This window comes from Rhopalosiphum maidis, chromosome 3, assembly GCF_003676215.2.
Source record: "Rhopalosiphum maidis isolate BTI-1 chromosome 3, ASM367621v3, whole genome shotgun sequence".
In the NCBI taxonomy this organism is placed as follows: domain Eukaryota; kingdom Metazoa; phylum Arthropoda; class Insecta; order Hemiptera; family Aphididae; genus Rhopalosiphum; species Rhopalosiphum maidis.
This window is the reverse complement of record NC_040879.1, coordinates 39,294,455-39,321,177: the sequence shown is the minus strand read 5'-3', so window position 1 is coordinate 39,321,177 and position 26,723 is coordinate 39,294,455. Positions and strand designations below refer to the sequence as shown.

Here is a 26,723-nt window from a genome sequence, read left to right as displayed (position 1 = left end):
TTGTAGAAGATTGTTCTTAATCATTTCAGGCTCGGGTCATTGTAGAAGATTTAATTAAATATACAAAGGATACTGTTTTGATGCAGCATTATTTTGATGAATAGCACTAACTTCGTATTATACTTAAGTAATTGCTTATTTTGAAAGCCGATAGGTAGAATTATTTCAAAGATGTATTAAGGTTGCTTATACAAGCATAAATTCCGTATGGGATCCTGTTAGAAGATTTTTCTTTTCAATTCTTTTTCTCGTATGTTAATGCCAAATCGGGAGAAAAATTCCATATTTTAAATGAAAATCCGTGAACAACTACTTATTTTACGATTAAGATATTCTTATCAAAACGTTTTAAGCAGTATTTACATTGTATTCGATCATAAACGATACGGCGTGTATATTTTTTTATATTACTTTTGTGTCCTATTATATTGTGTGTAACATAGTTTCTGTTGCGAGTCTATACCTATATATTTCTGTTACCTATATTACACTTAGAAATATCATTTCGGGCTGGGATCCCGGTAGATGATTTCACTGAATATAATGAAGTAGATAATCAGTTTGTACACCGTATTGCTTTATAGGAAGGCATCTTTTCGGTTGAGATCCTTAAAGACTTTTCTTAATATTGCGAATTAAAGAGTTTTAACATGGTATTATTGTGATTAAAAGCATCTATTTAGTGTTGTAGTTAAATGAATGGCTTTTTTACAAATCTGATATGTAGAATAATTTCTATCAAAATATACTATCCATTCTATTTATCAGTTTTTTTAATTTCTGAAATCAGCTTTGATGAACTATAGAAAATTAAAGATATTATATAATATTTAGAAATTATTATCCTATTTTAGTTAAATGAATGGACTAAATTTTCTATAATAAATTTATTAAATTTTTAACTACCATTTTTACTCGCATAAATCAATATTTTTCAATTATAATTTAACTGATTTAATTAAAAATATAAATATTCTTTTAAATATGGTTTGCAAGCAGTATATTATAACCCAAATCATTCACTAATCTAACAAGGTCGAAGACCATTTTTTTGTTAATAATTCTTTATCAGTAAAATATCTCCATGTCACAGGTACATATAATTTTTACGAAACAAGCGCGGACCTATAAATTTTAACAGGTATGTAATAATTATATAAAATAAATCAGAATCAATTCATTGTAGATACAAATATTTATTACATATCAGTATTTATAAAATCAAATGATTTTATCAGTTTTACTACATATTTTTATATATATATGTATATTATATAGTATAGATACATACAGTTATAGAGCATATTACAATAATTTCTAAAATTAATAATTGTTATTACTATTCTTAAACATAGTTGATTTTATAGTAAATTATGAGATCACTAGTGCAGTTATAGGCAAGTTAGAGCAATGGGAATCATATAGTGTATAGTTTTGAGGTTAATAGTAATAGTAATACAAACTGTATAAAAATAAGGTGTTATTATAAATTTTGATTGTCGCTATAATTCTAATGGAGTGTAATTTTAAATTTACTTGCAAAGGTTCTGTTTGTAAATTGTAATACTATATGATAATCATATGACAAATAAACATATAACAGCAAAATTAAAATTTAAGAAAATCACCATAAACAGAACAGTTACATGTATAGGTAGATTTCATAAAGTAACATTACATTTGGTACATATTTTTATTGGAAGTAAATTAAAACTAAAATATAATTTTTTAAATAAAAATAATACCAATGTAAATACTTTTTAACAATAATACTTTTTCTTTTTATAAATTAAAACATGCTATATAAATAAATATATATATATTTTAATCAACTACACTAGTTTTTTTCTTTCAGAACAATTTATTTTAATATAATTTTTAATAACTAATCTAAAAATTGATCATTAATACACATTCGATTTATCGATTAAGTAGATATGATTTCAACACAAGGAGTACTTTTATTTTTTTATTAATCTCTTTAATTAAATTATTAGTTTACTTATTAAATAATAATCATATTACAAAAACATACTTGAATGCTTTATTTTTTTGCTTTGTGGTTTTTATCAAAGTCAATACTATAATGAGAAATTGAATTAGTATTTTTTTTTTTTTTTTAGAAAATATAATTTATTAAATGAGGTTATTATCAGAATCAAATGATTTAATAATAACAGTATCCCTATCAATATTTTTTATATATATAAGCTATATCAGAATATTTAGCGTGAACAAGAATATTTCACATACAGAGGAACCCTGATATTTATTATTTATGAAATAATTCTATATTAGTATTTATAGTATTATTAATATTAAATTTTTAAATTAAAATTGATAGGAATAAAACAATTTTTAAATATTATTTATCTTGTAGCATATTATAATATTTCATGTTTCTATAATAATTATATTATAAGACTTTTGAAACCGAGTTAAATTATTTATTTAAATAATTGTTGTTTAAAAAAAAATCTATGTATGATAGGTATAAGTTGTTTCTTAGTATTATGTTATTTTTAATACTGATTAGGTGAAAATTAACCACTGAATTTTTTAGTGTAAAAAAACTTTTAATTAATTCAACAAAATTTAAAAAATGTATGTTAAATTATTAGGGTATATGATAAAATTGGATTCAGAATATTATTCGATTATTGAATATTTGATATTTTTAGTGACAAATCCCATACAATTTAATAATATTGTGTTAAGCATTACAGATTTTATTTCTAAAACAAATAACCACTTCACTAACTAAATGTTAAATGTCCTGTTAACTCATGATTTTAATGTTTAAATTGCAGTTTTTCATTTAAACTAAAATTTTTATTTATTATATTAATGCACATTTCCCCTAAAAATATAAAATTAATTAAAAATGCAACATTTTTAGGAAAAAAAAATTGTCACAGCCATACTTTTTTCCCGACAATTTCTTAATTATATTTTACTAATTTTATGTTCAATACTCTTAGTGTAAATAATTTAATTATGTGATGCACGAGCACCATTCATATAACCTATCCATCTTTTGGCTGTAGTTTGTATAACTGTTGCATTGTCCAGCGTTGACAATAACAATAGTTGGTTGATATGTGTAGCGTGGTAATCCCATCGAGCAATATTTGGCGCTATATCAAGTGTTACATGTCTGAGATCATATGCTGATCTTGAACCCATGTCAAATAACGGTAACAGATTTTTTAATGATGTCATACCTTGTTTCCATAATGAATAAGCTTCTTGTGAAACCTAAAATTATAGCATTTTATAAAATATAGAATATAAAATTATAAAGAGTAGAAAATTTTAATTACCTTCGAGCCATTAGGAGCCAATGAAAATAAATCATATAATCCAATCAATGAATACATAAAACCATTTAAAATAAATATTGATGGAACTGTAGGATATTCATCATACCAAGGGTGTAAATCCATAAATTTAGACAAAACACCACCATTTTTACTCGCAATTTTAAATGGTTTTAAAGCGGTGTGAGCTGTATTTAAGTACACTTCATTGCCACCAGAATGGTGAAATGCCCTAGAGAGCAATGATATTGCTTGACCCTGCCCCATAGCAGATAACCTATAGAGTAATATGTAAGTAATCAAGTAATGTATGTAATCAAACTTAGAAAAAAAATACACATTCTGTGTATCTTAAAGGCTGTAACTGAAAAAAATATTTGGAAGGGATTCAACTTTTTTTTATAATAAATGTTGAAAAATTATAGTCAATATACTATACTTCACCTCCAATATATTTTTACTTTTAAAAATTATGGGGAGGGGAGTCTGGATCCCTGGATCCTCCCAACCAGTTACGGTCTTGTTATACACTATATAAATTTATATTATAATTAGCAATACATTGTTAATATACTTACCATCCTGGCTTTAGTGGTTTTATAACAGGAGATATTTTACGAGTAACAGGATTAATCCAACCACCAGACTCTTTATCTTGATGTTTATTAAACCAACGTGCAGCAGCATAAAATTGACTAATATGATCACTAGAACTAAGTGTTAGGTTGTCCAGGAATCCAACACCATATAGTTTAAAATCACACAACTAAATAAAATCATAATTGATAATTCAATAAATGATTAGCATTAAATTATAATTATAAACAAAAATATTTTGATTATAATGAAGTGAAACTATAGTACCTTATATTTTGAACGAAACATTTTTGTTGTTGTTTTTTTTAATACATGTAAACCCTTTTGTAAGTCAATTAATATATTTCTTGTCAATTTTTTCCAACCAAACTCTCTACCACAATTCATTCCATGATAAATATTATGACCCTATTGAAAAAAAATAGCTATAAATAATTATGGTGTAAAAGTATAATTATAAATATGTTTTTACTAATTTAATTAGTAATTATATAGTATTATATATATATAGTATTATATATATAGTATTAGTAAAAACTATTTGAAAAAAATTAAAAACCGCATAAAAATAACATAAATAATAATAAATAAAATAAAATTATTATTTTTCGATAATAATTATAAATTATTTATTATATTTTGTAAGGAATTATTTCAATCACATAATATTTAGAGGACATCGTACACACATAAAAATAAAACATATAAAATACAAATAACTATTTTTTATTATTTTTTAATATTATTAAGCGAATTTGAGCATTTTAATTTAAGTTTTAAATGGGTATAGTGGCGTATTTACGGAGGAGAGGGGTTTTCGAATTCAATCCCCCCCCTTCGTCATAGAAGTTTTTAACTAAAATACCTAACCAGTATGCATGTACAGAGTTGTCGATAAACAGATTGTAAAAATATTGTCCACAATCAACAAAAACCATAATAGTAGAGCGCTGGTAACCGATATTGACACTTAGTCGACAAGGGAGAAATTTGTTACGACGATACGGTAACGGCACGACAACATTTTTTCAGTTATAAATTAATATTGTTTGTATTCATTTGATTTCTTTATTCCTAGTTTCAAAGTAAGATAAAACAAATAAGCTTTATCATATAATTTTTAAAAATAATTTTAAAACCTCCCCCAAGAAATTATTAAAAATACGCCACTGAATGGGTATACCTTATTTTAAAATGAAAATATTAATACAAACCTAAGAGATGCCCTAAATAATGTTCTTAGCTTTAGGTTTGATAATAGGTCAATTGACTTTAATATGAAAGCTAACAACATAAAATGAATTCTGCTGAACGCAAATATGCTATGTTTTACCTTAGTTAGATCATAAACAACACAAGGGTACAGTATCCTCTCAACAAGAATAAATTTTATTTCATAAATGTAAAATAATTAATTTTACCTTTGCAAATATAAATGTTTTAGAACATATATAATGCAGATTCCATACTTCGTTTTGTTCCTTTAAATCTTTTATAGTGATAACAATACTACTACTTGTTGATAAAGATAAAGCTACATCAAAACTAATGAAAAATTCCTCTTTGCTGTCAATTTTCAATGAAATTGGTTTATCTAAATAAAATAATTTTATAATAAAATGATTAATTTTTAACAACTAACAAGAGTCACCAACTAGCCAATTTTAAACATTTTTAATAAAATATAATGATGAATAAATGTATTTTCTGATATTGTGGGTCTGTTATTTCTAACATTTTTGTTATTTAGTTTTAACGTGCAATACCACTGAATTATTTTAATTGCTTTCAACTATATTAAAACTACCTTGTAGCTGGAATTCTAAAGAGATTTAGTTTTAAAGGAAAATTGTAATTCGGAAGTACAAACCGTTCTGGATTAAACATTTTTTTTTTAAGTAAATTAAAAATCTTAAATAAAAAACTTTGCATAATTTAAGTTCAACATTTCAAAGCTGCTTTTTCAAAAATAAATTTTTTAAAACATAATTAATAACAACCTTAACATTCTTAATGATTTAATAAAAATCAATTTAACCAATTTAATTTCAAATATAATTGAGTTAATATTTTAAAGCTATAGTATTTGATACAATAATAATAAAATTGTGTTTGTTATTAATTTTAAAGTATTAAAAAAGTGCTGTCATACATGTTTTAGATCATGGAAAGTTTGGTAAGTCAAAACAGATCTCCATAAAAATTAGTTGGTGACCCATGGTCTAGAAATATATTAAGTAGTCATGTTATAATGTAGATAAATATGTATTAAATTTACCGGTACTGAAAAAATCAATAACATTACTATTGACTTGCGCATTAAATGCTATTTGTATTTTTGAAGTTTCAGGAATATTCCACAAAGGATTTAACTGACCATCTTCTAAAATCCTTATTTTTGGTGATGGTAAAGTAAGATTTTTGCTATAGTGAGATAACCCAAATTGAGCTATTTGTGTTGGATAATAATAACCATGAGGATTCCACTGAGTTGATACTGGCACTCCTAAGATTATTAAATAGAAATTTTTTTTTTCAATTTAAATTACACAAATATTTTATAATTTATTAATATACAATATATATAATTATAACTTGAAACTTGCCTTCAGAAGCACTAACACATTTCACGCGATCTCTTTCTTCAACTTTATAATTTTGGAAATTAGTAAACACACCCCGAGAGTCATATTTTCCATTTTGATGATATATTTTGGAATAGCTATGTGACCAAAGAAACTTTTTTTTATTTTCATCAGTTTCAATAATTTTTCCATAAACCTAAACAAATTAAAGAATTAACTTTGTTTGTGATAGTAATTACAAAGTCGTTAAACATAAATGCGTTATGCATGTAACTTTCAATTAGTATATGCTATTATAATAACATTAATAACATTAATAGGTAAATTGTAAATAATATATTCATGCAGATTCCAGACATTAATACCAAAAAAGTACAAACCTCAAAATAAATTTTTAGAAATGAAAATGGAATATAAACTGTGCTATTTTTTAAAAGGCAATCCACATGAAGGTTATTTCCATTAATGAGACAGTCTATTGGCTTTATATTTTGAACTAATGACTGAAAATAAAAATGCAATTACAATACGTAGTATGATTTATTTATATAATTTAAATATTTAATTAATTTATAAAATTGAAATACTGCAGTACATTACAATTTACAATATCATAATTGAGATTGTCATTTTTTTTATTAAAGAATGTATTTTAGAAAGAAGTATGATAAGGGCATTTTATATAAACCTTATTTTTCTCTTTGCTTTTATAGTTCTTATCTACACTACCTTATCACAATTTATTTATACTATAAGTACTATAATATAAATTATACATTAATTGATTAAAACTAAATTTATATTTATTTTTTTAAATAAATATAGTAACAAAATGTATAATACTGTTTAGTTTTCAATAATATTTTGAATTAAAAAAATAAATAATTATAGTATACTGAGTTTCATACTTTTTTTATTTGAATGCCATTCAAGAAACTAAATACTTTGAAAATTATACCAAGTAGAGAAAAGTATAATATAAATACTTGTTTAATATTAGCTGTTTTTGAATTATAACAAAATAAAGAAATTTAGTTTTGTCGAAAACTAGTTCAGCTAAAAATTCTTCTTTTTCCTATTTGTTTGTTTTTTCTGATAAGTTTTTGAAATATTAAGAATTTATAATTAAGACCTTTTTAAGGTGTAAACTAAATCCAATTTGCAATCAGAAAGCACACTCAAAGTATTTTATTATTTATCAATGTATAATACATGTACTCAACATTTTTCAACACATATTATTTTAAAATTAATACATTCATCACACTGCTCAGAATTTAAAATTAATTGTGACATTGATTAAAAAGAAATAACAAATATTTTTAATATACTTGACATTGTTTACATTATTAGTAGTATTTTATTTAATAAATATTAGAATAATTTGTTACTTACTTCATAATTAGGTTTGATATTCTTTGAAAATGTATCAAATGTTTGATTTGAGCAATTGGACCATAATGACACTGTGCATATTATAATAAACGTAGAAAGAACTAAAAAGAGCGTTCTTATATTTAATCTCATACTGGTTTAATAGTCATTTGAATAATTTAATGATGAATAACTGCAAAAAAAAAAAAAATAATAAAATAAAACAACATTCTAGTACACTTATTATTTTTAAAATACTGTATTATAGTCCTTATTTTATAGATAAGTGTGTTATTTATAATTTAATGATTGTTTTACTATTAATTATTTTATAAATGATAATCATATCAAATAAAATTATTATCTAAGTAGGTAGGTATACAATAATAAATAAATAATTACATATTCATTAAAAAATTATGATAAAAGTATGTAATTTTTTAGGTACTGACAGTATTATATTTTATACCTAATTGAATTATTTAATTATCTTATTATACCAAGAATAATTAACTGATAATCGAATATTATTAAAATGACAGCATATGCAATCTGAATTGGTTATAAATAAATAGTTAAGTAGATACTTATACAACATACGCTTAAAACGATTAAAAAATAAATATATAGGTATTTGCTGTATCATAATAGTTAATCCGAAGAAAGAAAAAACTATAAGTGTATTAATGTTAAGCCATTAACTTATTAAAAAATATTAATTCTTGATTAATTCTAAATTATGATAATAGTCTATTAGCATTTGTGAGATACTACTTTTGTTATTCATATTAAGTAGGTTATGCAATATTTAGCCAAAATATAACTATTTCCAGTTAGAATAATGAGAGTTTGAAAACAACTTAAATACCCAAAATTAATGAATCTTGTAATGACAATTCTACATAAACTATGAGTGATATTATAATACTCTGATTATAGGCATTTATTTGGCCCGATCACTGTAGTCAAACAATGTATGAGTAGACCAACGTGGACAAATACTACAGTTTAATAATTGTGCAAATGTATCGCCTACTAAGCCTGATGTACCTGTATTATTGATGCTATACAATGTCCAGATAGGTGGAATGTGACGGCAGTCCAATCATTTTAAACGATCGTCGACAGGAGACAATGATAATTATTATTTCTGCGACAACTGTCTCGCGACGAAATGCTGTCCATCAAGACATCAGTAGTCTGATCGTTCGGTATCGAGACGGTCAGGGCGCACAATCATTAACAAAAAAAAGAAAATTCTCGACAGTCGACAGTCTTAGCCTACCTACTGCTAATGAATAACTGTTAGCTTTTATTATTTGTCGCGTCGGCCCAATGGACCAATAACTACGGTTGTCTTATTAATATTATTTCGGCGGACCGATCATAACTGAAAATCGCGACGGTGAACGATGATTATTGTTGTTACTTGTTATTAAGTGTAATAATATGAATAACATTATTTCGTGTCGGTGCACTCGTAACTCTTAAAGTGATAACTGATAACGAGACTGGATTTTGATAACTACCGAAACAGCGCGTGCGAAATAATAATAATATACTTCCTAGTGTCGTCTAGCGCCGTAATTGTCCGTCGAAGCGCTAGGAGTTGTACGTTTGGCATTCGCGCCTTGATAAAAATGGTCACCCAAACGTGTAGATAATAAAAAATAATAATCTAAGTAAATATCGTCGTCCGCGGGGGGGGGGGGGGGCTACGAAGCATGGTTCGATCTTCGTCCCCGAGCCCCGCCGATTTCGTCTTTACCCGCATTTTTCAGCCCTGCCGACGTTTTCCCGTCGTCGCGGTTGCTTTGCGGGTACGCGCCGCGCGACGTGTACGATCTACGCGCGATCGATACGACGTGTGTAAAACCGACCTTCGACGGCCAATCGCTTTGGGAACTACTCGCGCGATGCGTTTTGCCGTTGGATTTATTTATAATAATAGCGCTTAAATCGTTTTATAGTTACCCGAACAGAGAAAAAATATACATGTGTCCATACGGTATACTGTTAATTGTTATTACAATATTACGACGTGTGCACGTTTGTGTGTGTGGTAATGAATAGTATGCCTAATTGTGTCCGCGTTACCTATGTGAAATTATAATTATAAATAAACAATTATTATTGTAGACGAAATTCGTTAAAATACACGAAAAGAGATTACCTATAGGTATGTGTCTCGTTATTTGCGAATCATACGATTCGTTTATGTAAAACGACGTCTAACGCGGAATTTTTAGCGGCTCCGAAACGGCTTAACTGCTCGAGGTTCGGGTTTAATTCGGCTTCGATTTACAACTCAAATGGTATCAGGCTTTATTGCTTTAGGCGTAGGTTCCCATGATTAGGCAGGCAGGTGCGAACACCTCTCCGGTGGATATAGCGTTATATATATGGTTTTGAAATAAATTATAGTTAATAAACTAACTTACTAACGTAGGTACCTATTACATTGTGTTTAAAATACTACTTAAAAATTAAAAAGTGATGTTATTCTTATTAAAATTTAACTTATAATGTTTATAAAAAAACTGTATTTAACTTATTTAAGTATTTTCAAATTTGTTGGTTTCAGTATGAACTATTTATGAGAAACTTTGTTTTGTTTTCAATTTTCAATCCTAACTATAAAAAATTGAGAAGTGGATGTTGCTTTACTGTACAGTAGGTTAATAATGGGTCATTATAATAAGTGTAATGGATGGTGTGACATATTTAAAAAAAATGTATTTGAAATGCCATTATATGTAAGAAATATAATAATATACTCTAAAAGTTTCATATGCCCGCGAATAATTTTTAAATTATAAGTTATAATTTATAACAAAATAAAATAATTAGTCATTTTAGTTTAAATATGTGATTTCGACCGAATTTGAACTTCAAATGTGTATAACAAAAAATTGTCTTTGTATATATTTAGATTTTATGATTTCAATATTATGAACTACTCAACTACAACTACTTATGAAAAATCATGTATAAAATTTTCAAAATTTAAAAATACATGAAAGATAACTTAACTACAAAATAGTTTATTTTTTTCGATTTTGATAAATGTCAAATACTCAAATTATAAACTTATAATACTTATAAAAAAACATAACTTATGAGTAGGGCTAGGATTTCTATGCATTTGCATGCTTTTTTTCCTTAAGTCCAAATTGATTGGTTGTCAGATATGTCCACGATTTGGCTTATTCTTGATTAAATAGAACAATTTTTATTTTGCATATTTTTAACATAATGCATATAATTGCAGCATAGATGTGAATTGTTGAGAATCTTGTTAATTTTAAATGGTATTTATTTTAGGAACGTCTTATTGGTTTATTTGTCGAATTATCGTAAATATACTACCTATCAAATTAAAATAGACTTAAGAGGACGTCGTACCCACATGTGTTGTCTCCGCCTTACACACGTACGAATAAGTAAAATTTGTTTACATGCTCTAACAACAGCATGTATGATGTGATGTGGAAAGGAGTTTCAACCAATATAAATCTTCTATATAATCGCCGGTCTTTCACATTTGAAAATTTAAAAAAAACATAATTTTATAATAGCATGTAATATTAACTAATATTAAAAAAAAATTGTTCTTGGATATTTTGGTAAATAAAATGCATATTTTACAATTGTTTACTACATAAAAAGCACTAACCCTACTTATGAGTATCCTTATACTATTTTTTTAAACTTTGTTACACAACAAAAAAATTGTTTTATGGACATTTTTAATCTGTGTCTTTTTTATATTTCAATAATATTAGTGATCATAATATGCTTAATTAATATAGCTAGGCTGTAAGATATTTTCTTTCATCAATAGAAGGTGTTTATATAGGCAACCCAATCACGCATTCAATATTTTCACGATTTCCTATTTTCCTCGCAAACCATTGCATATATAAAAATTGTCCTCTCATTTATAATTATATAACTGTCCAAATTCTAATTTTTTATTTATTATGATTTTTTGTTCAAAAATTCAATTTTTTAATTAATATTATTACGTTTCCAAAAATTTATATAGATAAAATCTTCAAGGATCGACGTAGATGCATCCCTAAATGATTTTCTAACTAGTAAAAGTTTTTTAACTCAATTATTTAGACGGTAAGTGAAGATTTAAATGTGAAGTTTTTAAAAAAAAAAAAAATTGGTGGGTTTAGCGTTTTAGCAATTTCTCAATTTTAAAATTAAAATTCAACGTTTTAGAGAGCAGAAATTTGATCTTGAGATATCACTGCATTGAACCTCGAAGATTTCAAGACAATACGACCAATAATAAAGGAGTTAGTACTGCAAGCTGGATCTCAAAACAATGTATCATGTGTTAGAATAACGAGTTTTAGAATGACAATTTTTAGAAAATTTATGTCTTAGAATCTATCTTTATTTTTGAAAATTTTGCTACTACACACTTTACCATTTTTTTTTTTTTAGCATATCTAGACAAAGATTTTTAAGGGTTGTAACTAGTAAACATACACTTTTTTCGCCTATTAATAATTTGCTACTGCACGCAAAAATAGGGACTGCTTAGAATATAAAACTTTTAGAAATATTCATTTTATTTACCTACTTATAACATGTTTATTGTCTACATATTAAACATTATTTAAGACAATTTCTTCAATAAATCTGGTTTCGAAATAAATAATTGTATTTTTCAATTAAGAAAGTTTAACAATACCCTAAACCGGTATAATAATACTGAACATTCTAAATTTGAATTATCAAAAGCAACAACAACCTTATGAATTATGATTTAGTTTTAGATATAGAAGATGAATACATACGATTGAGCAAAGAATTAAATTGTATCGACAATAATATTAGTAACATTGTAATAACGGTTAGCAGATTAAAGTTATGGCGTATAATATGATACAGTATTTTATTGTAATTTCAACTTGTTACTAGAAATACAAGTCCTATCAACTAGAATCAAAGAACTTTTAGATTGTAAAAATTACGACTAAGTAAATTTTCTAAATTTTAAAAAAAAAGTTTAAGAAATATATACACAAACGATAAAATATGTATATCATACGAATACAATACTCTATTTAAAGAAAACAACTACAATAGTACAATTACTTATTATACGTTCAAATTACAATACACCTTGAATACCTTTTCAAAAGCGTAAATATTCTTGATTTCGTAGTGTGTTTCATCGTTATAATAATCTATAAGCACTTATTAGTACTTATTTGATGCATATTCAAATATTAGGTTAAATATAAGGAAGACATTCTGATTAATAACAGTAGTTTATAACAGTAAGTATATTGTCTTATATGAACGTCATAAACTCATAAGTATACAAATTATAAATGATTTATTAAATTGTATTACATACTTAATAGAAGTTTTTCATTTAATCATATCAAGAATAAATCTATTTAGTGTTGTTAAGAATCACTAGTGTAGTATTAAGAATTTAGTAAATTGTATGTAAGCAATTTCATTGTATAATATGTAAAATTCGTCGCCATCATTTATTGCAATGTAATTATGATGCAGTCAGTCGATCATTCGATCGTATGCGATAGGTACAATTAATAATTAATAAACCGTTTTACTCTAGCCGTGTATTTATAAATTATTATTTTTAAATCTTTTCGACTATTCTCAAAATCTATTAACGCTGAACAATATGTAATAGAGTATAGTCCTATTAGTAAATCACAAATTATTGGCAAATGTAATATTATGTTTTTTAGGTATTCAAAACTTTTGTCCTTATCCGTTTGTGGATGAGATTAATTCCACATAGAAGAACGAAAAACGGTGAAGTCTTAAGTTTATCGATAGATAATTTTTTGTAGATTCCATTAAATGGTCAGCGTCATAAATTGTCCAGTAGTTAAATACATTGCTTTCAAAAAGCATAAAAAAACATTTTCAATATACTTTAATATTAAAAAAAATATATATATAATTTCCTTATCTGGTTGGCTGTTTGAATGTTGACAAGATAAAAATATATCATATCAATATCCAACCAGTTATCCATATTACTCTATTGATAAATATCTGCTCTTTGATTACCAAACATAGTTTGTCAGCTTAAAATAAATAAAAAATAAAATAAAAGAATTATTTGATATGAAGATTATTGTGACTAAAATTACTTCTTTTTACTTAACTCCTTATATGTTATAATCTGTAGAAAGTTTTTATTTATTGTCTTTTTAATTTGTCAACAAACTAATTTTTTTTACACTATTTAAATTCAAATTTCATCTATAAAAACAAAAAAAATGGAAATAGTGACTTCTTGTATAATGGATATTTACATTCCTATAACTAACTATTTTGTATTCAAATCTTACAAATCATACATACTTTACAAACTTACAACTTATATTTTTTAATATATAAATTAGAATTGAGTAATTTAATTTAATTTTTTATGATTACGATAAGAAACAACTCACCGTAGAATCAATTAATGATTCAATTTAAATGAACTTGTCAGTGGTATTCACAAATCACAAACAAATTAACAAGTTGAATTATGATTCTTATATCTTATGATTAAATGTTCACTAAACAGTCTAAACCAGTTCATTTAATTGCATTCTTGAATCAACTCACTAAAGTAAATATGTCCCATCTTTACTACTTTTTTTTTTTACTTGTATTTAATGACAAACATATTAAGCAAAATATAAAAAATATATATTTATATTTAAGCAATATAATTTTTAATAGATTTATAAAATAACAGTTTCATAATTTATGTAATTTATGCATAACTTATGTGTGTGTTTTATGTGATTATGTACCTTATACATAAAATATATATAGATATTAATCAAATAAATGCAATTTGTAAGTTTTATTTATAGTTTATAAATTCTGTTGAATGTACAACTGATAATAATATGTACCTACAATTGATTTTGAAACTGCATTTAAAAAAAATAAATTATAATTACAAATAATTACATCATATTCAACATATGTTGTATCATATTGTTATAGGAAATGTGTATCTCTCGATGTATTTCTATAACATTATAATGCTAATGTCATTGCTTCATTGGTATAGGTATATAAAAGAATACAAATGCACACATCTTTTGTCATATTAGTAATAATCAAAATTATTATGAATTTTATATTACGCAGATTTACCTATAGCACCACAAACATACTATTTTTGGGAATTTAGGTTTGTTTTTAAGTGTGTGTTGGTCACTTTAATAGTTTGTCTTATGAATAAAAATATTGACAGTTAGTTGACTGAGTAATATTATAAAAAATATATATATATATTTTTTTTTGGTTACATTGTTACACAATAATTTTTGTAAAGGTCCATTCCTAAGTTTCTATCAAATGTCTACTAACAAATACAACTTATAAACAAGATTTTCGATACTTCGAAATTTTTAGTTTTTAAAAACCATTTGATCTTTTAAAACGATGTTTTAAAAATCCTTATTTACACTTTTTAAATCAAAAATAGTTCGTTACAAGGATCAATTTAATGTTTTACGACTTTCACGGTCTTAACTCTCACGGTTTTTCTGGAAAACAGCTCAAAAGCGAAATATCTTTAAATTTACGATTATACAATCATTGGATTTTAAAATACATAAATTTGAATTGTACAATAATTATACAATGATAAGATATGAGAAAAACCTAAGTTTGTGAATAAAATTGGGAAATTTTATATTTCATTATTGGTACAATTGCATTATGGTTCGGCTCCAATTTATGCGTTTCTTATATGAGAATTGCTGGCTGAAAAGCATGATTTAAGATAATATATATATTTGTGTATCACGATCTAGTTATATGTATATACATAAATATATATATATATTATCTTAAATCATGCTGAAAAGCGTGGCTGTCATCTTCGGAGACCGAACAGCCCGAGGCTCGGCAGCTGGTAGAATCATAAATAATTTTATTCCCGCTCAATTCAACAAATTTACAGGTGTCAAGTACATTATTTACAATTGAACAAAACCTAAAAATAAAATATTGTGGAATGTAGATGTAGATTGTTGAGTAACAGTAGTTATTAGTCAACACAGAATATAATTGTTATTTGTTATACATTTATATTCATAATCATAGTAACGTAACGATCGTTTTTGAACTCGGCGAACCAAGCACTTCGGAGTATTCAAGATTAAGTTCAGTCAAGCTTATCCTGAGATTTCATGAAAATTGAAGAACAATATAACATCTGACGATAAACAAAGTAAATTTGAAATATTTGATATATATTGATATTCTTCATAATGTATGTAAAAAATAAATAATATTTTTTTATTAATTTCTTACAGATGGTTACTCATTTGTTTATTTGATAACTTATTATAGTAGGTAACAGAGGCGGCTATCTTATAGTAGAAGTGTAGCGCCTGCTACATTTTTAATTAGAAGTGGATGGGATGGGTTGTCTATGTAATTTTTCGTAAGCAAATAATACAATAATACTTTGGAATATTTTAATAGTATAATAGTAACTATTTTTTTTTCAACATGCTGAATAAACTATTCAGTAGATAGGATGTTATATGGATGAATATTATTGAGGTTGGGTGATTACTTCTTATGTTTCGCTACACCTATATTTTTAAGGATAGTTGCCACTGGTAGGTAACCTAATAATTCTAATATTATATAATTGCACAATGCTTTACAATGCTTGTTTAAGTGATATTTATTTCATTTTTATTTTTTAGAATGGCAAGAACAAAGAAAGTTTGCAAGAATGTTAAAAAAAAATTTTAATTTGATATTAAAAAAATTCTGAAAGAGAGGCGCTCTGAAGGAAAGCTTTTGAAACAAAGTGCTGAACTTGATGAAGATATGACAGTTATTTACACCTTGTATCAAGAAAGTATAAACCAGACTATTGGTTTTGAAGACAGCGAAGAAGTTCATCTTGAATTAATGAATTCGGATCATGTTGACCACTCTAATTAAAATATACGCTTTAAAGAAAATGCAGATACTGATTCATTGTGTTTACAACGCTTACAAATTATGTCAATTAAGAGAAATGAACTTAAAGCCAATATTCATTTTAACCATTTAATGAAAACAAACTGGTCACCTGAATTTGGTGTATGTTTTGAAAATAATAAATTCTATTCATATTATCTATTTAATAAATAAATATGATAAACTTTTTGCCTAAAGATAACCATTATTAAAACATAAATAAATTATATTTTTCAGGATGTTCAAAATATTTTAAGCAAATGGGGAGCCGATTTCGATATTTGAAGTAGTGGTCCATCATTAAAATATCAAAACATTGGGCGGCATAATTTTGAATTAGTAATAACATTCATATCTCACAATATACTAAAAAATAATAAGAAATTTAGTGTTGCCGAATTGCTAACGATAGCCAAGTAAATGGTTACAATATATTTTGATCATCTGTTGGGACAAATGATAAATGTGGTTAAAGGATTATTTAGTGTTTGTATCAAAACAGCATTAGAAGAAGATAATGGTACTAATATTATGTCATTTGCTCAAGAACTGTATTCAAAACACAATGAAGATGATTTATTAAATATTATGATTGTGGATTTATTTTTACCTTTGAGAGGACAAATAATGAAAAAAATGTATACTTACTTAACATATAAACTATGCAAGTCACTTTTAGGAAAAACTGATGATACGAGTGCATTTCCATCTAACATAAAAGAATGGTATGTATTATTTATGATAACACTTTATAATAAAAGCTTTAGATTCTTCACCCAACTAGTGTCTATAAAACTAATTGCTCTTAAAAACATATTTGCATATATTATTATTAACAAATAGTTTATATAAACTGTTGCGATAATCAAAATAATAAACTTAATCTATCGCTTATACTTTATTATACATAATATATTTAGGAAGAAGTACTCATAATCTCACCATTATTCAAATTTATAAAATACATAAATTGTGTGAAAACACGAGTAAAAAAGTAATGAAGTTGTACTTTATTTATTTTTATAATTGATATAAAACTTATCATTAAGGGATTGGAAGCAGTGATTTTCTGTCTTTGTCTTACACACGAGGAACATAGGAAAAATAGCTATACGCGCTTGACAAAAATTTAGGTACTTCTAGTTGTTCGATTTAAAATATGTAAAGATAATTGAATTGGTATATAAGTTTACTTTGCATCGGTCAAAACATATTTTTAATATATTTAATAATAAAAATTGACAAATTTATAAAATTTAAAATGTTTATTTTAAATAATAAAACAATCGAAAAAGTGCTTCGACCGATGCAAAGTAAACTTGTGTACCAATTAAAACATCTTTACATATTTTAAATTGAACAACTAGAAGTACCTTAATTTTTGTCAGCCGTATAGCTATATTCCATGTGTGTTAGACAAAGACAGAAAGTCACCGCTTCCAATCTCCTTAATAATAATCATAAGATATTATTAATAAAGTATTGCTCTTAAAAAAAATTTTGTTTAGGTTTGTACAAGATTTGGTGGATAATATTTATTTAAAAAAAAATCCAAAAAAGGTATCTAGTGTTATTAAATTATTAGAACATGTCGTGGTTGTATTTGATTTATACAAAGAAGAAGAAAAACTGAATGATATGTATAATTTTTTGAATGCCGCGGTCGAACCAACTGGATTGTCAGATTCTCTAAGACTCATTAATATTTTGGACCAATGGAAGTTGCGGTTATTCTATATACATGTCAACCGCAAAACTAATATTAATTATAAATTGAAATTTTGAATATAATAATACTACAATGCAATTGTCACAGATTTATGAAAATTAATTGTAATAGCTAATAGGTATAAATAATTTATATTAATTGTATTACAATAATACACTTAATAGTAACTCGGATTGCCGATTATCAAGATCACACTATGTCTCGTAACATCGTTTGTGTTTAATTCAGTTCATTGATTGCTGATTTTAAATTAATATTGTTTTAAAATGTCATTATTTATTCACTGTCAAGAATTTTAGTATTGTATTTATTGCTCATTATTTTTTTATAATTTTCATTAAATTACTAGATATTTAGTAATTTGATTATGTGTGTTTTTATTTATTTTCAACATGCTTGTGCATCCATGTATTGTTCCCGCATGTAAGTTGATGTATGAACTGCATTAATAAACATCACTGTCCCTAAATATGAGACCATACTTTTACAATAGACAAAAGCTTTATCTAGAAAGGACTTTGTAGTCAAATCCAGACTAGTAACACTTTAAGAAACAGGTGCAATAAAAAAAAAAAAAAATCATAACAGATTTAAATGGGAAAGTCTTAACAGAAGTTTGTATTATCATATATTTTTTATTTAACTAACTATTCTGAATGATTTAAATCTCCAATTATTTCTGAAAATAATCTATTCACTCAAAATAATTGCTTATTATAATAATAAAAATAATTGAAGTATTTTTAATGTAGGTACTTATATTTAATATAAACGGAATAAATTATTGAGTTGAACTGTTATAAATACTTTTTGAATTTAATAAACCCATCTTTTAATTTAATATATATTTTTTACTTTATAAAAATACTATGGACAGTTTTCAAATGCTAAAGTTTGTATTTATTAGGTATTTCACATTTGTGTTGTTGCAGAGCTTGTATAAAATACCTTAGCTACAAAAAGGAGGAGTTCTCTCTATTTTTCTAGATTACTTAAAAGATCATACAAAACACTAGAAATAAAAAAAACACTTCAAATCAACTGTAAAAAAAAATGTTCTAACAACACTCAACCAACCAAACAAAATACCATCTAATCATTTTCTTTTTATACTATCCATGAAGACATGAACATTATTCTGCCCCCAGCATGGAGTAAGCATGATGTATTTAAAAAAATGATTATGTTTTCTTATATTATTATAAGAAACGAATCTGAAATGCCCTCTCCTATTCTTTTCAAGAGAATTTGTTTTAATAATAATTTATAAATGTGCAGTTGTATATAAAAAAAATCTATATATTTAGTATTTAAGAAATAAATACTAATACAATTTTGGAAGAACTTTTAAATACCTACATTTGATATTAATAATATTTGTAATTGGTAAAAAAACATATTCATGCTTACAATTCAAAAACTTATGTTGATTCAATTGGAAATGTTTGGTACCTATTCAATATATGAATTTAAACAGTAAGTATTCTAATGTTATACAAAGTATATGTCAAAAAAATACTTTGGGTGTTAAAGAATAGGTTATGTGAGAATTATCAACTTATGTTGATTCAATTGGAAATGTTTGGTACCTATTCAATATATGAATTTAAACAGTAAGTATTCTAATGTTATACAAAGTATATTCTAAAATTTAAGGATACAATTAAAAATTACTACAAAGCATAGGCGTGTTTATGGGTCTTGCCTGTCCTGCACAGGCATGACCTGTGAAATTTAATTTAACTTACATTTTAAATTGTGGTGCATAATATAACCTTATTTTTTTCTCAGTTTCTGATTTCATATATTTTTTTTTTTTAATTTTCATCATTTGGACTTATAACGTTTATATTTATAAGACTATGAAAATTGATAATTCTAGTGCAGTAAACCCATCCTCCTGGATATGTCACTATTGTGCACGACCTGTGAATGAGGCCTAGACACACCTATGCTACAAAGTAAATATAAACTGAACAAGTCAAAAAAGAAAAAATATAGCTGAAGCACTTAACTAAAAACCAGAAAATCATAATTGGTATTCAAATGACAACATGTAAGCATTCTCTTCATTAACCCTTGAAAGTAAACTGGTCTAAAATGTTCTATTCTATTATAATCCACTTATTGTGCTTAATGCATTTTTTTTTTTTGCTTCCTGTGTAAAAAAAACAACAAACGTAAAAAATATTCTAAAACTGTTGTTTATTATTCATGTTGTTTTACATACAGTTTCTTTGTGGGTACAATTATTTTATTGAAAAACAACATTATACTACTTGTTTTGTAAGATCAATATAAGATGATAGGTAATAAATTGAATGATTAATAAAATTTCTTATCTATTAATTTTTATGAAATGTCTATTCAGAATAGGCTTTATAATAAAAAAAAGAATTTGAAGTTTTTGTAATACTTTAATGATATTGTAAAATATTTATAATTGTAGTAATAATAATTTATATTATTTTTTTAGATTAACCAAACTAAATCATTTATTAAATGAAATGATTTTTAAATTAACTATAATAATCAATTATCAAGACAAACTAATGATATGATATTAAAATAATATATAATATCTTATAATATAGAAACAAGTACCTATTCAATTTACTATTTAAATCTAAATAATTCAGCTAAAATAATACTTTATTGGCTATAAAGGTAGGTATCCTTATTATTGTATATAGTTATGTTACATACTTACATTATTCATTGTCTAAATGATATAGGTACTAAATAATTCAACAGAAAACAGAAAAGGTCTAGTTCTATTTTCCTTATTATTCTCAATATAAAAATTCCTCTGCTACAAACGAGTTACCTATATTTAAAAAATATTAAAAAACTTAATGCATTAGATGGCTAGTTGGTGAATGACGGGGTTTTTAAAAATTCTAGTAAGTTTTTGTTTAACATAAAATATTTAAAGTCAATTTTATTGACAATTTGATACTGAAGTTTTTAACCTGTATTAAATCCAACTACTACTTCTACTATTTAAAAGAAATACCTAATATCTATTTTCCAATTGTTAGGTATGTGTTCATAAGTGAATAGCCTTAAAATTATGTTAACGTGATATTTTGTTTTCTCTATCAAATTCACACACAACATAAACAAAACATTTATGTAAAATCATATGATTATAATTTTTAAATATCTTATTATACTAAAAATACCTATTATAAAAATTATAGAGATTAATATTTTTGGAAGTATTATCTATTGGTTTTATATTTTATTATATTAAATTTTTTTTTTATATTATAATTGTTTTTGTAAATTTAAAAAGATATTAATTTATTTTGTAACTATATTTAGTATTTACTATTTAAATAAATCTACCCTCAAAAATACTTTTCTCTGATTTTGTGTAAATAATGAATTTTGGCCTATGTCGTGTGTGCCGTGTGACCATTCAGCGATAACAAACAGTGCGCTAACATGTTCTTACTTAAAGATAAATGTACGTATGTAAAATTATTTCATACTATCAACTTATATATCTTACATGATTAGATTCAGCTTATTTATATTTAATTTTTGCATCTAGTCAATAATTTTGAATTATATATGTTTATTTTTATATATCTATATTGTACTTGTTGCTATGCTTTGGCCCACAAGAGAAATGAACCGTGTTTCAATCAAAACAAGTCGAAATAGATACATCTTCCATCCATTTGATAAATCAACAAAATTGGCCAACATTGATCGCTACCTACCGTCTGTCTACATTTAAGAAACGTCTTACTTCTTTCAGTGGCCTAATTTTAGTTTGATTTTTGTTGGTATTAGCTAATGGCTTATATGGGCAATCATTTTAAACAAAGTACTCGTATATTCATTTCAACTAATTTTATCTAATCTATGTTCAGGGGTATAGCACTGCTAGTAGCTAAAAGAATGGATTTTTAGGAAGTATTTTCAATTCTCAATTTTAAAGAACTTTAAAATTAAGCTATTTTTTTAAAAAAAATCCATAAATTAATTGCATTTCATTTATATTTATTTTAGGCACATCAGATTTTAAATAGAAAAAGTGATTCCTAAATAACTTAGTCTAGAAATGTATGAATTTAAACATTTTTTCAAAATTACAATCAAACTTCAGGAAGTATATTTAATTTACTTTTAGTAATTATGTCAACAAAAATACATTTCATTTTCTGCGGCGTATTGCCATAAGCTAAAGTTACATCTTACCAAAACTCAAAAGAGGTAATGGATTAAACATACTAATGTTCATTTACACATTAATACAACTCAAATGTAGATATCATATGAATTGTTTAAGTATTAATCCTTAAAACAGTTAAAACATGTTATATATCACTATATCAGTATTCTTAATAAGCTTAACCTTATTTTTATTTAAGGTATTACAAGATTATTTAAAGTGACTCGATGATTGAGAAAAACAAGTTATTAAAATACTCATGAAGAACTATCAATTAGTAGTTACTAATTATCTGAAGAAAAAATCTGATATGCATTATGTTCTTACTATAAAAATAAATCAAAATTTATTAGAAGTAATAAAATACTTATCTGTTTAATACTTAAAAATATTTAATTACTATTATATTTCATGTTTGCAAAGATGCTTTTGCTTTGGAACAGCATATGGTGTATTAAAACAGTCAAATATTGGAAATTGTGTTTTTTCAACATAAATCCTCACAAAAATTATTTAGCTTAGACTGCTGGGAAAACATCAAAAATGCATGTACAAATCCAAAAAAGTTTTTTCTTAGTGATCATTTGTGAAAATTTAAATTTTGTCATCAAACAATAAATTAATTAAACTATAATAAAATTGGTAAAAAAATAATTTAAATACTTAAAAAATTAATTTTTTTATTACGCAATTTCAGACTAATTATTCTATAAATTAAAATAATTTTTTAAGTTAATATTTATTAATTTATTAATAAAATAAAAATAAACATATTATAATAATATATTATTTTAATCTTTATAAGAGAATTTATGTTATGTACATACATAATATTTATTTATTTTTATTTGTATTAATATTATGTTACAATGTTACAAAGATAGTTTTAACCACAAACAGACACCGAACTTAGACAGAGGGTAACAAAACGGGACAAATTTGTACCATTCATAAGAGTGCACTGAAGAATTTAGGTTATGGAATTACGAGTATAACACAATCCTTTTTATTATATAAAATAACAGTCCTTTATGTTCCAATTTTGTGACGAAACTTTAAAATTTTCCAATTATTTTTCCAAGTTTTCTACTCGTATGTTTGATTTATTATTTCCAATTTCATTTAGGCTTTAAATAGTTTAATTATAATAAAAACCAATGTATAAATATAAATGTATACCTATACGAATCGATTATTTAACACACAAGAGAATACTTACTTACTTTTATTATAAAACTATACAAATTTCCAGACTTGGTATTATCATTTAAATTTATATTTGAGTGTAAATATTTTTAATTTATTTAATTAAAATTTGAATGTGTATATAATAATTATATATTTAAATATGTATGTATCTAATAGCTTAAAAATAATCCATATGTTTTGAAATGTCATCGTGTATAATTATATACATTAGGATTTCAAATGTCGGTGAAAAATATTTTTGAATTACAACAGATTATCTAAAATCGTTATTTTTTATTTTAAGTTAAAATCCATCATACTTAAAAATTCTATAAAAAAAACTATTTTTTTATATTTTTTATATTTCTTGGTTACTAACACAAATTAGATCATTAAAAAAAAAAATTGTTATTTTTGTGTTTTTTTTTTTTAATATGAATATTTTTAAAATTCATACTTCAATAAATGTTGAAAAAAGGATTACATCCGCTTTTGTATTGTATATATTTCTTGTGAGAAAAATGTAGGTATACGAAAACTTGTATCTATTAAATGTTCAAACCTTAGATATAAATATTCAAAATTTTATGCGTGGCTTCGGCGGTTTTTCTATTTATTGCTTCTAAACTGCATGAATGATAAACTTAAAAATAACTTCAAATGTTTGTATTATTAATATTATCATTTTAAAATAACTTTTGACTCATATTTTAATGGATTGAAGACAATTATAGTGACAATTAACGTATGATTTAACAATTTTCATTTTTCATACGTCGTAAATGAAATTTTTCTCTATTTGAATAAATTATCGTCGATAATATAATATGTGATAGTATGTAAAGTTTTATAATTTAAAAATGCACATATCTTGCTTTGAAATTGAAATATCAAAAAAAAAAAAGTTTACGTAATATTACGTATATTTTTTCATGTTATTTTATGATTATTGAACGCGGAACGTTTTTATCACCACTGCCAGTTATATTATTTTTATATTAACATAAAATCAATTCTAAATTTAAAATGTTCACTTTTATATTAGTACACATCTGCATAATGTCTTATCAAAAGATTATTGGTACTCTGCAATTTGCAGCTCTGATATTGGTATAGTATAGTGACAGTAGTTACTAGCCAGTAGAGTATAGACGCGTAGGTATAGCGTAGGTGTCAAATGTATCTAGTCATTGAGTTGGTGACTGTTCTCAATGTTCAAATAAGAATCTTCATGTAGTCTGTACAATATTATGTATAATAATAATGATATTTTCATTATTGCAACTATTTTTGTTTTTCATAGAACCTAAATAAATCATAATGAATTCATATATATTTATATAAATATATAGATACATTTAAAATATGTATTTACGTGTTGTCTATATATGTTAATATTATGCATTTATATTAGTACTGTCTATAATATTCACTTTGCAGTATAATGTATGGTGAACAATGATATTCGACTGACGGCCCGTCAACTGACAGTTTTCTCTTTTATGCAACACTTTATATGGGTACCTACCTATATATATATATATGTATATTCAATATATACATAATAATATAATGGAGTACAGTTTGTGAGTTTGTCCTATAACCAGTACCGTAACTGAAGTATATAATACGTATTAGAGTCATGAGGTATGTATTTAAGTTGTGTGTGTCCTATTTATATACGCGTATCTCACTTTTATTGCCCATTGGACCCATTGGATACGCTTGTATATCCGGGGCTCGACGCGTGCTGTAGTATTATATTATACACACATAAACACTCAGTACAATATATTGTGTACATACAATGTGCTGTCACACACAGTACACACGTGTCTAGTATGTAATATTGTATAATAATATTTATAATATAGTTTTTACGGGAGCGTAGACGCGATGTGTATGATGCCTAATTATTAAAATTTAAAATAATAATATGATAATATATCATATATTATATCAGCGCCATTCATAATATTATATCGTATATTATAGTCGGCAATTATGCAAATGACAAATGTAACAACAATTTAACTATTTGGTTCTATTTTAACGGTAAACACTATCATTATTTCGAAAAGAACTTACGTTATTAAAAACAATTTGTATTAATGACATATTTGTGAGGGAATAGAAGAATATGAGTGAATATGAGATTATGTCACACTACTCAACCTTTTTTTTTTTTTTTTTGTTGTTGTCTCAATAGTTTTTATGCATTTTTATTTTATTTAAATTCTTATTTTATTTTGTAGTTGATAAAATAAAAATTGGCATTGTATACCAAAACTTTTTTGGAAAATCATTGACGCAAATAAAATTTTTCTTGTCCCATCCATTTCAAAATATTAAATTTTTTTGTAAATATTTATTAAGTAGGTAATTCGCACGAATTGAAATTGTAAGATCGTTTTAGAAATATTCACGTTATTAATGGTTTACACGGAAAATTTAGTTTTCTATCGATGAGGCGGGAGAAACATAAAAAATTGAATTTTCATTCTAGGTAATTGCGTGCTATATATTTGCATAAAAATAAATTTGAAATGCGTGGGGATAGAAAAATGTATGTACATTAAATTTAAGATCAATAATATAATTTATGAATTTGCAATTTGCAATTTGCAATCAATAATTTTTACTATAAATTACAAGATACATAAATAAAAAATTAACTTTTTTATATTATGACCTAATTTATTTTTTGATACTCAAAGTCTTGGCATATTATTTGATATCTTTTT

The 26,723-nt window shown here is 24.8% G+C and overlaps 1 protein-coding gene and 1 pseudogene across 1 annotated transcript; one reads left to right on the top strand and one right to left on the bottom strand.

The window, feature by feature from the left end:
• Positions 1-2,626: 2,626 nt before the first annotated feature.
• Positions 2,627-9,383, bottom strand: LOC113556575 (D-glucuronyl C5-epimerase-like). The gene is made up of 10 exons (XM_026961609.1): positions 8,927-9,383; positions 7,898-8,069; positions 6,883-7,005; positions 6,524-6,698; positions 6,196-6,423; positions 5,339-5,511; positions 4,185-4,325; positions 3,899-4,086; positions 3,324-3,597; positions 2,627-3,258 (listed from the first exon to the last, which is right to left on the bottom strand). The coding sequence occupies exons 2-10, from the start codon at positions 8,027-8,029 to the stop codon at positions 2,992-2,994; spliced, it is 1,701 nt and encodes a 566-aa protein (XP_026817410.1). The 5' UTR covers positions 8,030-8,069; positions 8,927-9,383; the 3' UTR covers positions 2,627-2,991.
• A 6,368-nt stretch (positions 9,384-15,751) lies between these two features.
• Positions 15,752-18,634, top strand: LOC113557925 (annotated as a pseudogene).
• Positions 18,635-26,723: the final 8,089 nt, after the last annotated feature.